This window comes from Aplidium turbinatum, chromosome 3, assembly GCF_918807975.1.
Source record: "Aplidium turbinatum chromosome 3, kaAplTurb1.1, whole genome shotgun sequence".
NCBI lineage: Eukaryota > Metazoa > Chordata > Ascidiacea > Aplousobranchia > Polyclinidae > Aplidium > Aplidium turbinatum.
This window is the reverse complement of record NC_137474.1, coordinates 35795262-35811558: the sequence shown is the minus strand read 5'-3', so window position 1 is coordinate 35811558 and position 16297 is coordinate 35795262. Positions and strand designations below refer to the sequence as shown.

Sequence of the window (16297 nt, the reverse complement as noted above, 5' to 3'; positions counted from 1 at the left end):
AAACAAATAAATCATTGCACCAATCAGACGTTACAGGAACAGGGTTTTAACCAATTGGAAAGATCAAAGTAAGTCCAATCACAAAGTTCAAAGTAAGACCAACTCTTTGTCTGAATGCTAGAGGGGTCTCAATTGGAGGGTAGTCACTTAAATATATATCCTGTAATTGGTTTGCGGTGTTTTACAGGAAAGTGTCATGTTCAAGTGGCTACCCTTTGAACCACTGGTGCATAGCCGGTTACGGTACAACAAAGTTTATTGCCAGGGAATTATTCCATCCACTATGTGCTTCTGAACGGATAGCATTCCTAAAAATTGAAATATACCCCGAAAGCCAACATTGACTTAAATTGCACCGATTATGATAACGTAACGACGATACCTGACCCGCAAACTAAACCGGGCTGCAAATTCATGAATCTTGGTGCGCAATCGAAATGAAATCATGCACCCAAGTAAAAAAGGGGACTGAACCGTTTAGATCAGGGCTTCCCAAACTAGTGGTCGCGTAATGAACTTCAGGGGTCGCAGAAAGTAGGCTATACCAATTTGCATAACGTAGCTTACTGCATATTATATTAACACTTCTGTGCGAGATGCTGTCACAATTATTAACTTTATTAAGAGTCGCGCACTCAATAGGCTACCAGTATTTTTGAAAATTGAAGAGGTGAAATGGAATCGGAGTTAAAAACTCTTTTACTGCATCGTCAAGTGGCTTTCAAAAGTCAAAGCTTTAAAATAGCCAATTCACGTTGAAAACCGAAATTGAGATTTTTCCAATAGAATAAAAATTCAGTCTTGGCCCACTATTTTCGCTATGACATCTAGCTTTTGGAATTGTGCCAAATGTCAGATTTGCTTGAAAAACTGAACGAATTTAATTTGTCCCTCGTAAGAGAAGACATCAATATTTTGCATTGCAATCTAAAATTGATGCTTTCATCAAAAATTTGAACATCTGGAAACATATATTTTCAAAAAAATTTTCTGAAATGTTCTCACTTCGTCTACCGTTCCAACCTAAGCAACATTGAAACCGCCTTGAGACCTGCATTAACAAACACTGAGTCACGGCTGGACTTGCTTTGCTGCAAAAAGCAGTCACACCCATCACACTGAATAAATGTGTTTGCTTTTTTGTTTTGTTCCCAGTAGGCTGCCCATAGGCTTCGTTGTTATGGTCAGAAATCAATAAAAACAAATTAAACTGAGAACGGTAAATTGTTTTTGGTTTTCGTTAGATTTAAGCTTTTCAATAAATATCAGGGGCCGCGAAACATTTTAGGAGATTAAAAGGGGTCGCGAGCAAAATATTTTGGGAAAGCCTGGTTTAGATAACGTTTGACGCTAATTGAGAGTGGAACCAGGAATTAGAGCCTGTATGACATTAAACTGGCGTCTGGTAATTACGCCATATTTCACAATAGGTGAAAAGGTGCGAGAAAAGCCGTTATAAGTTATGATGTTCGGAATGTTCCCTCAACTCGTTCCTTGAAACAATCAAAGAAGACTCAACAACAGTGCGCAAGAACAAATTTTAATGATATAGCCTACCCAAGATTGAAATAAATCATGAGTCAAAAGAACGTTGATAAACAATCCAAAACCTGAATGATTTATGAAAGACACTACAGCAGTATAGCCTGAACGAGATAATTTACAACACGTAGATCTATGCAGAGTCTCTCATGTTTCAAATGGAGAACAACTTTCGAGTTGTTTTCAAAACAGTAAGTTTACCAATTCTAAATTTCTTTCTTGGGTACGTCTGCTGACAATGTAAATAAAGACTGATTTGCAGGTTGGGATGAAAGAAGCAAGCCTGAATTAGGTGATACCTCAAAGATTGGTTATGGCTACTCCGAAAGAAAAGTGGAAATAAAATATTGTTACTCCAAGAAAAAACGACTAAACAAGAACATAAATCTGTTTCAGAATCTCAATGAGTCTTAGGTTGTGTTAAGCCTGGTTCCAAAAAGTTAATTGAAGTCCAAAAGCGAAATTTCCTAAACGAATCAAAGTAGATGATGTAATTGATGTTACAGGGTCTTTATAAAATGGCATAAAATCTAGGTAATTCAGATCTGAATTCTTTGGCAAACTGAAACACGAACCAGACTCACATAATTTTCAATTCTACACCAATCATAGCACATGTTGCTGCTACCTGTTCTAATTACATCATATTCATTTCTGTTGAGACAATGAAATATAGGCTACGGGAGCAGAAATCCTGGGAAAACGAAATTATACAAAGCAACTTTTACTGTCATAAGCAGACCAGAAAATCACCACATATATTTTGCAAAAAAAAAATGTTCACATCGTCAAAACTCATTTAGTTGTAAGAGCCAGTGAAATAGCGGCTGCTAGAATAGTGCTCAAAAGGAGAACAAACCAACCAGTTTTGTAAACCTCTCCTAGTTTTAAGCCCAAGGCAGTGTCCCACATCAAATGTCTTACACCGTTGCACACATGGAACATCACAGGCCAAGCTAGCATCAACTTCAAAGGAAAAAGGCAAACATATCCCATTCCAGAGGCATGAACTGTGGCAACGGATGACAGGAAAGCATCAATAGCCGCTGGAGGCAGCAAAGTTGCTCCGGCAAAAGCTGTGGTAGCTCCAGCTAACACGATACCAGTTGCTCTATGGGTAAGGGACAGCATAGAAGTGAGCTGCGGGCTGTATATCGTCAGATGTGGAGACATGGGTCGGTTAGCAGAACGGTTCTTCTGCCAAAATGCGTCCATTTGATGCTGGGCAGATCCAGTTGATTTTAAGGCAATGGGAAATGCGGTGCTTGACTCCAAATGCTTTGCCTGAATAGCCAAAGTCCGGCGAGCAAACATCCTTGTTATTAATGACATTTTCTCAGACAATTAACCAAAACCCTGTAAAAGAAAATAACTGTGAAAGACAAATGCAGCCAAGTGGAATGGAAAAATATAAACGCATAACTAATTCTAATAACTTAGTTTGAGTGGTGCAACAAAAGCATAAGAAAAACACCGCTTTCGTACCACCACTTCAAAACTCTTCATTTAGCTTTTAACGGTGCTTTGAAAGTATCACCTATTATTATTATTCCTAGCATTAAAAACAAACGTAGTTTTCATAAACTCCATTACTGTCACTAAAACTTTTAAAGTGATTTTCAGCAGCTTAGTACAGATATGATCACAAACGTATATTACAAGCAAGCATGGGCAATTGGGCATCTAACATTGCAGTTAAGCCACTTGAAGGGTTAAAATCTATTAAATACAGCTGAAAAACCCAAACTGTAGCAACAAAGCTTTTCCAACGCTTCTTGTAACCTACCGTAAAATCAAAAACATTCAAGATTTAGGGTTTTCAAACCGTACAAGGAAGTTGTTATACTGTATGTGCTATGAGACTGCTTAAAAATTATGTTTTCGGTGCAATACAAAAACTGAACGTGAATGGACATAATGGAGTGACAGTAGTGCATAGAGCAATAACCAAAGATCAACTATTGAACATACATAGCTGTTGTTTATTGTTCTAAATTGCAATTTAAAAGGCAACGCGAAAAAAGGCAACAAAATGTATTGGGAAACCGCAGCAACTTTTTGCTTCAGAAATCGTGTTCACCTGTTAGTTTCGCTTTACACTTATGCAATAAATATTTTAGATCAAATTGGAACATATGAACACCCTTGGTGGATACCACGATCATTTCGTCCAAACAATCACCAGTCATATCAATAAAGTGAATTTTTAACAAGGGAAAAGCAAAATCGTTAGTCCATAAGATGCTGTGTTTCGTGCAGGTGTCGTCGAATGCGTATGCGAGTAATTTGCGGCCATAAGTTCCAATCAGTATTTCTTTTTTCCCATCAAAATTGACGTCATAAACAGCGCAAGTGGTTGAGCAGTCATGGCTGTCGCTGTCTGACAGAATTAGCGGGTTGGAGAATCCAATTTCTAATATGTTGCGATATACTGCAGCTACTTCCCTGGCACTTACAACAACCAGATTTAAAGAATCGTATCTTAAATCATGAAACAATTGAAGTTGAGCTATTGGGCAGTCATGGAAAATTTTCCAGGAAGATATAGGCGTATTGCGTTCACAATCCATTAAAATTGCATAAATTTGTCCAGATTTCGTCCCAAACACAGTAACTCTTTTCTGGCTGCCAAGATTGTGTATAACTAAGTAGGTAGGTGTAGAAGTAGTAGGTTTCAGTTCTGCAAAATATTTTTCGACAGGCTGTTCTGCAAATTCCGCTTCATTTTTTCTTTGTGCAAACACATGAAAACAATGATCATTTCCTAAAAGGATAAATACAGTTCTTGGGTCACCTTCATCCGGGCATTCAACTTTGTAGTGGGTGAGTTGGTACGGAGTGTAAGATAAGTCGAAGCTGCGGCAATTTTGCGCTACGTTATCTAAATTCCACTGTTGTCCTATCGGAACGTCTTCGCCATAATTGCAATAAATGTTGAAAAAATTTTCACCAGATGCCTTAGAGAATGTAACTCCGACCACGAGACCACGTGCTGCGCAACTGAAGTTGTCGAGCGAAATTATGTGACATTTTCCAGGAATGTATGTGAAAGTCACTTCCCTACAAACCCAATGGACCTCTGCATCAGGATTAGGCCGACTGTATTCGCAAACAAATATTCTACCTTCCAGAAGAGCCACTAGGATTTTGTTTGCAAATTGTCCAGGGCTCTGGATCAGAGTAACTCCATAGATGTTGGTTTGACTAGGCAGAACATCAAAATTGAGTTCGTTAAGAAAATCTGCAAACCTTAAATCTTTAGTCAAGGTCATAGTCTCCTGCACAAAATTAGGTCATGACCGTTAATGCAACAGCCACGCATAAGCACTCCAGAAACTTAATGCTAACATCCACAATTTAGATGAGATTCACAGCATGAAATTGCATCATAGCAAATGGATCAATGATTACATTGAATTACAAATGTAATCATTATAATACAATCAAATATCATGTAATCATTCAAATGTACAAATTACAAATGTAATTACAAATAAGAGAAGATAATGACAAATGTTGAATGACTATCCAGATCCAGAGAAATAGCAATTGCAATTCATACAAAACTATTTTTTGCAACTTGGAACAATGTCTGGAAATTTGTAATTACAAATAGAAAAGGGCCAGCTTCTGTAATTCATTTTTAAATAGGATGGCCCAAGTTTAAAAATGTGAACTTTTTTGACAGAATGACACAGATCGATCTCAAAAATCGTTATTAATTGATTTGTCTAAAAAGGAGATTGTCTGTGTGAACGTGAAATGGACCTAAACTTGTCTAAAAATATTTCTTAGACATTGAAAGATCATAGCATAGACACGTAGGTATGAGCACTGGCGCCGACTTACGGGGTTACGGGGTGGCCACGCCACCCCGTAACCGCTGTGGCGGGGTGGCAGCCACTCCGTTTAGGTTACATTACTTACTGCAAATAAATGTAATTTGAACGGACGTTTAAATCTTTTTTTGATCATTGGTTTTCGCTTCAAGTCAACGTAAAGCAAGAGATGAACCAATACAGTATTGCGAAGAAAATGATTGTTTTTGTCACAAGCATGATACTCGCGTAACATCAAGCAAGCTACGTGAAGATTACGCAACACGTGGCTACGAGTTTTTTTCCTTGTTGTTGCGATCGTTTTATTTGTTACTTGTCATAAGTCATTGTTACATTTATTAGGTTTACAATGGGATTTGTTAATCAATAAAATATGATCTTTCCATGGGCCTCCCTCAAAAATCTTTTTTGAAAAATTTTAAACTGCTCATAATATCGCTATAAATTACGACAGCTATAAAATACTTGGAAATAAAATTATCTCGATGATTGATAGCTCCACCCCCTAAATGAATATCTATTTTCAAATTTCATTAAAAAAAATGCAATTTTCGAAACTTTTTGAGTTTTATTTAAAAAGTGCACTTAGTAAAGTAGCAGTTTTAACGTTCTGCAAATTTACACGTTTACATGATTCTATTCAAGGAAAGCTACACCCTCTGCCAATTCCCAATAATAAAAGCAACCTTTTTCAATTACTCAAGATTTTGCATTTTGAATTATTTTCCAATTTCAATTGGAGTGTACTCTGTACTGTCATCTACTTCATGCTTTAATTTCTACTTTGTTATCTACTTCATGCAGTAATATTGCGTGTCAATGCGTGACAAACTGTGAAGCGGGAATTTATTGGTCTGACATAGGAGTTGCTTGTTACATCATAGAAAAAATTACGAAAAGTCGTCCTGTAAAAGTCTGAGGCGGGAATTTATTGGTCTGACATAGGAGTTGCTTGTTACATCATAGAAAAAAATACGAAAAGTCGTCCAGTAAAAGTTTTCGCCGACATTCCAGTTTTATTCAGCTTAAAGATGCCACCTACAAAAGCGTTCAAAATTGCAGCCCTCCATTGAGTCATTTTTTGTTGCGTCTAGTCAGGATTTCAGCCAGCATGAAAGTGACCGAACGCCTGAATTCAAATCCACTAAACAAGGACTGCATGCAATATCAGTGTTAGGTGCTGTTGTTAATTTTATAAAAGCATCTCCGAAAAGACTGGCAAAATTTAATGATTTCATGAAGATAAATGAATCTTCTTCCTCGCCTTCATTGCGCCCTCTCTGTACCACACGCTGGGTAATGCAGCTCCCAGCCGTAAATGCTTTTTTTGACCAGTATGAGGTCATACTAGATTGGCTTGACACGGCATCGAAAGAAGATGGCATGGATGCTGTCACTCGAAACAATGCCACTAGCCATGTTTGATCCATGGAGAATTTTGACGTTTACTTTTCCTTGCGTGTCCTGCAAAAGCTTTTGCTTATTTTAAGCCCTGTACATATCGCTGTTCAGAAACGTGGGATCAATGTCGGAAAGGTACGTGAATTACTGGAAGCCGTATCATCAACAGTTTCTTAAAATGCAGCAACAGAAAGTGAGGCATTTGCGTTGTTCGACACATGTAAAAAATCAGCTGTTGATATGGGTTTGCAGTTGCCATCTTTGCCGCGTGGCCGTGGTAGACGTACTGCAAGATCTTTCGATGACCAGCAACAGCAACCGTTTTTTTCTACCGTAGATGCTTACTACCAAAGCATTTATTTAGACGTATTTAAACAGTGTTCTTCTTCACTTTTGTCACGTTATTCACAGCAGGACATGAAAACGATCAATGACATGGAAACAATTCTGCTTGCCAAGGATCAAGCATCGGAAGAGAACAGAGCTGCTTTTGAAAATGTCGCTGCCACATAGCCTATAAAGATGACATAAACCCAACGCTTCTGCGTCTGGAATTGCAACAGCTGGAAAGTTTTCAACAGCAAAAACAGATTTTTGTTTCAACTGTGTCGCAACTGCTTGATCTATTTGCAAGCAATGAAACAATTTCATTAATGCTTCCAAACGTGGTCTGTATTGTGAAAATATACTTATTGTTGCCTTCCACCACCTGCGAGGCGGAGCGATCGTTTAGTGCACTCAGGCGCATAAAATCCTACTTGCGATCTACCATTATGACGCAACAGCGATTGAACCACGTCCTAATTTTAAATATTTATCAAGCTGAAGCTTCACGGTTACAACTTGACCAGTTGATTAACAGTTGGATTGACAGAGCTGCTGTTCGCAAAAATACTTTTGCCAAATGTTAAGTGTCAGAGCAGCAACGTAACAATAAAATTCACGACATACCTCCTGTGCTTTGTTTTAAAGTTACTTTGTAAATTATCGAGCTAAAATCAAGCGTGAAAAGACAATTGCATCTACGAAACACGCTTAGTAAAAATCAAACAAAAACATGCAGTTTGAAAGTTTTTAGGTTGCCATATTGTGCTATCCGCCACCCCGTGCAAAAATAAAAGTCGGCGCCTATGGGTATGAGCTTATACAAAAGTGTGTAAATGACATATCTAATTTATAATTAAACCTATAAAACAATTTTTATGGCTTTCTTAACACCTTTTTGCCATATTGCAAATACAACAGCTTTTTGTTCAGAAATTGAATAAAAACACTTTTTAATCAAACAATTCGCATAGGTGTGTACTGTGTGCCGTAATTAAAAAAAACAACAACTTGCAAACTGTCAAGCAGTGGACAGAAATACCAGTTAAAGTTTTTTCTTAATCCTTTAATGAAAGACATCAGTAACATAAAATGGCTTGCTTCACATCAGTTGATTATATATATATATTCCCTGAGTCTAGTTTATCCATGCATTCAGTAATTTTTTTAGGCTACATAGTAAAATCAAATGATCTTGATGAGTGAGAATAATTCACAAACAAGCAATGTCTTCCAAAATAACATTACATTCAACCTTAGTATTGCATTAAAATAAGTTATTTATGCTGTTAGTTGGAATTAACTCCTCTGAATAGTGTGGTCCAGTTTATCTATGCATTTAGTATTTTAAGGCTACGTATATATAGACAGTTGCACAGGAACGTGCTTTGTGACCTTGCTAAGCATTTTACGGTAAAGAATTAAGCATTATATATCTTCTCAAATTGGATTCGATCCCATTAAGTTACTGCCAGTCATCAGTTTATGGTATTGTAAAATTAGTTCTCTCTCAAAGCTATACTTTCCAAATGGTCTCACATCACATTTTCCTTGCGTTTTGCATTGAGTATTTGGGTCTATTATTAGAATTAATTGCACTGGTTGTTGAGGTCACACAATAAGTACCAAGGTAACAAAAAGTCAAGAAGATAAAAACGTGATAACATTTATCAAAATTTCACTTAAATTCAACAACACCGGCTTAGTACTGTCAAAAAGATTTCAGCAGTTCAACTAAAAGTAAGTTTCAAGTAAAATAGCACTACAGGTACAAGTGATATTGAATTAAACGCAACATGATTGATTAAGTTGTAGCACATAACAAGTGCTCAATGGATTTGATATGTGCAAATGCCAGCACAGTAGTCTAAATAATACATATTATATATACAATAACAATAAAAAAGACCTGCTAAAGTGATTACACCAATTGAATGGTTTACATCTGGCCATTAAATATATCTAACATAGTTAACACAGCATTACCCAACTTTTCGTAGTCTTTAAATTCATTATGAATATGACAAGATATTCGAACATACAACTTGCCACCAATGCATTTAATAGGAACTTCGATAGAATGCTCATGATACAATTTGTTTTGGATTATTTCTGCCCACTCATATGTTATATTTTTTCCTTCATACAACACAGCAGGCAATGAAATACATGCCATAGTTGCATGCATTTCCAATGGAGCAATAAGTTGACCATTCCATTTCGTTTGAAGTAATTCAATAGCTTTGTTGAGTAACTCTTTTATGCCAGACCTAATAACATCAGCACCAATGCTGTTCCAAAAATCCACGCAACATTCCACGGCCAAATAAGGACTGTAATCTTTTAATGCACAATATGTTAGTTCTGACTGAAATCCGTATCCATGACCATGGGAGACTGTTAAAGCTGTTATTTCAGGTTGCAAGTCAGGTTTCACATACAAAATAGCACAGCCTTTAGGTGAACAAAACCATTTATGAGCATTGGTGACATAATAGTCTGCTCCAAGGTCAGGAAGATTAAGTTCAATGGACCCAAGAGCATGAGCACCATCAACTAGAACGGGAACTCCTTTTGAATGACAAAGTTTTACAAGCTTTTTAATGGGCATTATAATGGGCATATTGCTTGGGATATGATCAAACAAAGCCAATCGAGTACCTGGTTTTAAAGTTTGTTCAACCAAATTTAAAATATCATTTTCATTGGTAATTGGAAATTTGAGAACTTCCTGGTGAAGTTGCACGCCACAATTGTCGTGTATTTGTCCAATCGACTTTTTCACAGCTCCATAAATGGTATTCAGATGATAAATGGTATCAGTTTCCTTGAATTTCATGCTGTTCAGTACAACATTGGTTCCCATTGTTGCATTTTCAACAAATGCTATTTCAGTTGGTTTACAACAAATAAAACTAGCTAATTTGTTTTGGGACCGAACAATCAAAGGAAAAAGCTCTCTGTCAATAAATCGAACGGGTTGAATTTCTACATAATTTTGCAGTAATTGTAGTGTTTGCAAAGCTTCTTTCAAAGCACAACCAAACGCACCATGATTGAGAAAAGTAAAATTTGGATCCACATAAAAATGGCGTTGCTTTAGGACGTTTCCAAATTCTATCTTTGTTGCTGAACTGTATGAGCTGAAGTCAGGCAGAGGAACTGGGAAGTCAGGTGGTACATAGTCACTTTCTTCAGATGCTTTAAGTTGCTCTTCAATATTAGAAGAATGAAATGATCCAAATTTTCTTGTTATATTAAGTTTAATGCTTTGCAAGTCCAGGTCTGTCATGATTTTTAAGAATGCTATAAATAACTAAATCCAAATGATTGACAATCACAAAAAGAAAAAAAAAACACTATAAATATATTATAATATCTCTAACAAAATAACCTGTTCGTTTGACAAAATTATTTCACTGGGCCAGGGATATCTTTACACTCTTAATAATATCTTTACAGAGCAAATTTATCCATGTACCGTATTGGGCTAAGATAGAATGGACTGGTACAAAATACTAAATTACCTATTGTGTAAACAACTATTTGTTGTTGATAGAACAAACCCACCAGAAAAAGTTGCCGTTTTTACATTGTTTTAACACTCGGTAACATATTAATGATGTAAAAAAGGCAAACTTGGCTGGATGGCTGGGATATTAACAGTTCTAGTAACTTATCTTATAGCATTGCTGGTGAAATTATTCTGAGTCAAAAATTTAACAAAGGCAACTTTTTGGTAGCAGCACAATAGGCTACTCATTTTTTTATGGGCATAGGTGATATCCACTTTGCAAAATAAAAAATTTAATAACAATTGGCCTTAGTACTGGTGGGTTTCTTCCTCTTAAATTTTGTTTTTTCCCTCCCAACCAACATACCCAAATTTTTGCAATTTTAGCAACTAGAACTACCCTACCTGCCACTTGTTTAGCTATATACAAACTGTAATATTGATAGGGTAATTGATGATTTGCGGAGGCTGCAATGGTTCATCATGTTTAAAAATTTAGGCTTAGACAATATAGGCTACGGAGGCTAAGCCAAGGCAACACTCAGAACTAGCATAACTCAAAAATGAAACAGGCCCTAACCAGGGATGCCAGCAACAAATTTCCAATAAACTTAGATTGTGTGCTAAAAAAAACCCAGATGAGGCAAAAAAACCCAGGTCCAGAAAATATGTAGTAAAGCGGTTAAAAAAAACCTGCGTGTGCTTTCAGCACTATTTTAAATCATTACACAGAAGCCTCAGAAAGCTACAAATAGTAACACGTATATATAATTATACAATATACAACATGCTTATGTTGGTAGCCTATAGTAGTTAATATATATATATTATATATGTAATATAACTAATAACTATATACAAAAACAAGAGCTTGGTAGGCCTATATGGGCTCACACCAAAGATTTTGGTTCAAAATTATTTTTATGTTAAAGCGTCTAGCTAGCAAGGTTCAGTGTGTGTTTAACCAAAATTTCTAAAACTGACTAGATGTACTGGTATAATACATGTATGAGTGTATAGGCTAGCCATTAAGGTTAATTTAGACTTTTGAACTAAAATTTTTGCTGTGTGAGTTGTAGACTGCGGCTGAGGAGAATCATCATGCCTGCTTACTGCTTACAGTTTGGTGTACAACTACGATAACTTGGTTCTTAGCAATAAACCCTGCTTAGCCTTTTTCATTTGAACATAATGTTGAAAAGAATAACTCAAATTCACAATAAATAAATGTTCAGTAACACAAATAGTTGTACTACTCCAATTTCTAGTCATCCACATTTTCATAAAGTTATATCATTTCTTCAGCATCCTTTACCTCACTGACTGCAGTAGCTGATGCAAAAAACATTACCCAGGCCTCGAAATTCACGGCGGACACGGCGGTCATGTCCGCCGTCACAGCATGTGATGTCCGCGGGAAGTACCATCTAGATCGGTCATATTTGTCCGCCGAGAAATAGCGGTAGAAATCGTCATTGCATAGCACGAACAATTGTTGCGAATATATAATTTCCCGCGCACTCTAGCGCGCATCTAGAAAATGTTAATACTGTATCCTTTAGCTTTCATTCAAGCAGGAAAACTTTCGATTTTTACGTTGCTTCAACGATTGGTGACATTGAATCAGCGTAACAAAGGTGAATTATTCGCTAAGAACCGATGGGAGTACCAGTACTTTCACACTAATCACGCGCAACTTAGTTCAAGTTTTACGTTACAATGTCTGGCCTTGATCTCCGAGTAATATTGATAAGGCAAGGTTGGTTACAAAATTAGATTATACGAGTAGGCTATTACAGCAAGATGCAGCAAAATTTGTTTAGTTTTGGTATTACAGTAAGAAAGAAAAGGCCCAGGGAAAATTCACTTTCGCTCATATGACTCGCAAAAATAAACCTAAAGAAAAAAGCCTAGTGAAACTTTGCACAACAGAAAATAGTAGCGTTAGTGTAGAAGTTTTTCAACTCGTGTCCAGAGCATTGTGACGCAAGAAGCCACACGACCTCGTTCGGTGGAAGTTAATTAGTTATGTGGCGTATTAAGCAGCTACGCGGCGCTTTGACTCTTCAAGCGCACGTCGTTGGTCTGATGAAAGCCTTTCAAAGTGACTTCGCTGAAATTTTAAAAAGACTTCTCAACCGTAGCTATAGTTCTCAAATGGCGAAGAATTATCAAGATAAAGTGATTAAGCGTGACGATCGACGCTAAAACTGGTGTGTCCGCCGTGTTACTTAATTTGTCCGCCGAGATAGCTGCTCAGACCGGACACGTTTGTCCGCCGTCAACAAAAACGAATTTCGAGGCCTGATTACCAGTACCTTATCATTTTTGTGTTGCAGTGTGGACCATTTATCGAAGATCCCAGTGCCTTAATACACCGTGCAAGCTCTGCACAAAGTTAAAACCAAAAAAACCTAGATTTACCTAAACTTGAAATAAAAAAACTTAAAACCCAGATGTGGTCAAAAAAACCCAGATCTAGGTGGAAAAACCAAGCTCTGGCATCCTTGGCCCTAACAGGGTAGATTGCCGAACAGCCGAAAGGAAATCTCTACAAAAATTTAAAAAAAATAGCTGAAACTCTGATCGGTTATTTAGCAGTGGGAAAGGTTAGCACATAAACATAGCTTTAACACAAAAATAAAATAGAGAAAGAAAACTTCGATTTCGTCTGTTGTGAGAATAGTACGGTACAATTATACACAATGGCCTACGAATAAAGTAGGGCTTTTAGATCATAGGGATGCGAAACTTCATCCGCTTTTATCTTATCCGCAACACTAGAAGGGTTACGTTTTTTTCTAATTTACAAAATATTTTACTTTTTATGGGTTATATAAGAAGAGTTCAGCTGGTTTTGAAGTAAGTTAAGGTTTTTAGTTGAAAGCAAGCCTGCAGTAAAACGTAAAAAAATGTCAAATTGGCAATTGACCCTCCTAATATTGAAGGAACAACGGAGTTGCGCGTCCCGTAATGTACCATCCCTAGAATAAAGTAGTAGGCTACCATAGCAATCTAGATACCACAATAAACACGAAGTAGCAAAAAACTATATCAGACATCGAGTCAGCTGCTTCCCTGTTCTTAATGTGACAAATATCAAGCATCGGCAAATTACGTTGAAACATAACAAGTTGATGTTCAGTAAAAATGATAGAAAAAAAAGTCATATGCTGCTGCGATACTCAAGTGAATTCCTGTGGTTTTATTCAAATTATAACTTTATTTCCGCTGTTAAAAATTAATAGAGAAAAAATAAAACTTGTTTCCGACAATGGTTCACCAAATCAAACGTCATATACAACCGTTCAGGTCTACTGAATCTTAGCGTATTACGTCATGGAATTTTTCCTAAAAATGAGCCAAGATTGCACCATCGTTCGTAAGACTTGTATTACGCCTGTTGTGAATTACTTCACAATGTTTCACTATGATGTCACAGTAACTGCGTACGTGAGTTTGAGATATTGCAATCTATTATAGTCATTCGTAAAATGGTTGCTTGAAAGTTGGTAGCATATTTAACTGTTTGCTTAGTGCTTGCCAGCTGGACGAAAATTCCGTCTTTATCTAAGTAGTTTGTATCGTAGTGACAAGTTTTTAGTGGTGTACAGTGTTGCGTCTCAATTTCGACAGCCAGGTGGCTAATTTTACAGAAATACAATTTTGAATAGACGTTTTCAAAGGAGTGTTTCTTTCGGTCATTACATACAGACGAACGGATCCGAGAATCTTATGTTACAATTTTCCCACGAAGAGATTATGGTTTACCGCTGTGACCATAAATAATAAAGACGTTGTTGTCAGTTGGAACTTAGAAGCACATAAATAATAAAGACGTTGCTGTTGGTTGGTAGGCTGCAGAAGCAAAGAAATAATAAAGACGATTTGCTGCTGGTTGGTAGTCTACAAAAGCATAAATAATAAAGACGATTTGTTGCGATCGAGTTGGTAGTCTACAGAAGCAAAAGATTAAAGCCGTTTTCTTCTCAGTTGGTGCAGAAGAACTTAAAGCAAAAGAAAATTAAAGAATTTTCTTCTCAGTTGGTACTGAAGAACTTAAGGTTGAAAATTAAAGGCATTTCTTTGTTGGTTCTGAAGAAAAAACAACATTAACTTTCATGGGCAAGAAAAAAGATTAAAGACAATCGATCTGTGCTTGAAGATTCAAGTGGACGAATCCAAGCAAGTTTTGTGGAACTTTAGGACTTCATATATATACCCCTACAGGCCTACAGCTACGGTATTGTTCATTTAAATTCTTTTTGTATTTTTACGGTCTCTGCAGTTAAGTTTTTTATAACTACTGTAATAATTTTGTGTGTTTGTGTAACTTAATTTTTTAATTGTTAAATTTAGCCCCAACATTTAATATGTCTACACTCGGTGGCGACAGGGACTCGACCGCCGTCGACTCGACTGAGTTTAAGCCTGATAATGTTCTTTGCGGTGGGGCAGGCCATTCTGGGGAGGGACCCAGTAACGATGAGGCTAAGTCAGTTCTAGAGGCTCGGCATCTTAGAAGGGATATTTTGACTCAAATTGGGGAACTTTCTGTGGCTCTAGGTTCTTTGAATGATAAGCAGGAACTGTTAATTTTTCGATCTAACCGGGGACATAGTGAGTATCGGGACGCGAAGGCGATTTCAGGCGTTGTTGGGAGAAGGGCGATTGTAGAAAAACAACTATTTTTGCACAAATAGGTTGCTCGTAACCGTTCCACTGCATTTTAATGCGCAAAAAACATACATGACTATTGTAGTTGAAAATATAAATTTATTGCAGGTTTGTAAACATTATATTATACGGTATTCATTATTATACGGTGTTAATATATACGCGCACTAGTCCAGCACAACATTGAATGCACTGAAGCACGTACAAGTCGTACATAGACTACTGTCATTGACACACTATAATTACGCAATACGCATGTTACCTAACATTATTAACAGCTACACAGTAATGAAAACGATAATATCTATTTTTGTACGTTTCATCAATCAATATAATTGACTTCTTCAAGAAGATACATCAGATGGTGTAACATGACAGAGCACAATACCATGCAATAGTGACAATCAACGAAGCAAGTAAATGATAAGATTGATGATACAAGCAATTTGAACAACGTAATTAATGCTTCCAACACCTTTATCAAATTTACCCAAGTCAAATATTCTACAGTGTAAATGTCTACTTTATATCGCCATTTAGATTACACTATGTTTCGTAATACTTCACCAATACTCACTTTTGGTTGTAAATAAATGTGAAGTAAGCATAATTATAATAAACATTACAGTACAATACCAAGCAAGCTTGAAAAAACTGTTCAGGTGGTTATGAGAGTAGCAACTCTATTGGCTGTGGGGTATAACAAATAAAAAGAAAGTAGCAATAAAAACGTGTAAACAAAACATAACTAACTTTTGTGTGTGCTTTTTAAAGTAAGTTTTTGAACCTTTCGACTAGTCACCATTGTGGAAGGTGCAATCTAAGGAGCATTAAATCGTTTCAGTTCATTTTTAGCGAAACAGTTAAATGCAGTGCACACAATTAAGTTAACGTCAGAATGTCCATTATCACACTTTTGCTGAACTAAATCGCCAATACCACGAGACTCTTCGACATTCAAGATTGAAGAAGTAAAAATAAAACGCTAATTCAACAAACT

The 16297-nt window shown here is 36.6% G+C and overlaps 3 protein-coding genes and 1 pseudogene across 3 annotated transcripts; 1 reads left to right on the top strand and 3 right to left on the bottom strand.

The window, feature by feature from the left end:
* Positions 1 to 1526: 1526 nt before the first annotated feature.
* Positions 1527 to 2894, bottom strand: LOC145766401 (succinate dehydrogenase cytochrome b560 subunit, mitochondrial-like). Its single transcript, XM_082578108.1, has one exon. It carries the CDS (start codon positions 2872 to 2874, stop codon positions 2338 to 2340), a length of 537 nt encoding a protein of 178 aa, XP_082434234.1. The 5' UTR covers positions 2875 to 2894; the 3' UTR covers positions 1527 to 2337.
* A 10-nt stretch (positions 2895 to 2904) lies between these two features.
* On the bottom strand, positions 2905 to 4815 carry LOC145766400 (KICSTOR complex protein kaptin-like). The gene has a single exon (XM_082578107.1). It carries the CDS (start codon positions 4812 to 4814, stop codon positions 3606 to 3608), a length of 1209 nt encoding a protein of 402 aa, XP_082434233.1. The 5' UTR covers position 4815; the 3' UTR covers positions 2905 to 3605.
* A 315-nt stretch (positions 4816 to 5130) lies between these two features.
* LOC145766757 (uncharacterized) lies at positions 5131 to 7730 on the top strand (annotated as a pseudogene).
* Positions 7731 to 9045: 1315 nt separating this feature from the next.
* On the bottom strand, positions 9046 to 10398 carry LOC145766756 (uncharacterized). Its single transcript, XM_082578462.1, has one exon. The coding sequence runs from the start codon at positions 10396 to 10398 to the stop codon at positions 9046 to 9048; it is 1353 nt and encodes a 450-aa protein (XP_082434588.1).
* Positions 10399 to 16297: the final 5899 nt, after the last annotated feature.

Coding starts and splice junctions, on each gene's coding strand:
- LOC145766401 (XM_082578108.1), bottom strand. CDS start 2,874: ATGTCATTAATAACAAGGATGTTTGCTCGCCGGACTTTGGCTATTCAG.
- LOC145766400 (XM_082578107.1), bottom strand. CDS start 4,814: ATGACCTTGACTAAAGATTTAAGGTTTGCAGATTTTCTTAACGAACTC.
- LOC145766756 (XM_082578462.1), bottom strand. CDS start 10,398: ATGACAGACCTGGACTTGCAAAGCATTAAACTTAATATAACAAGAAAA.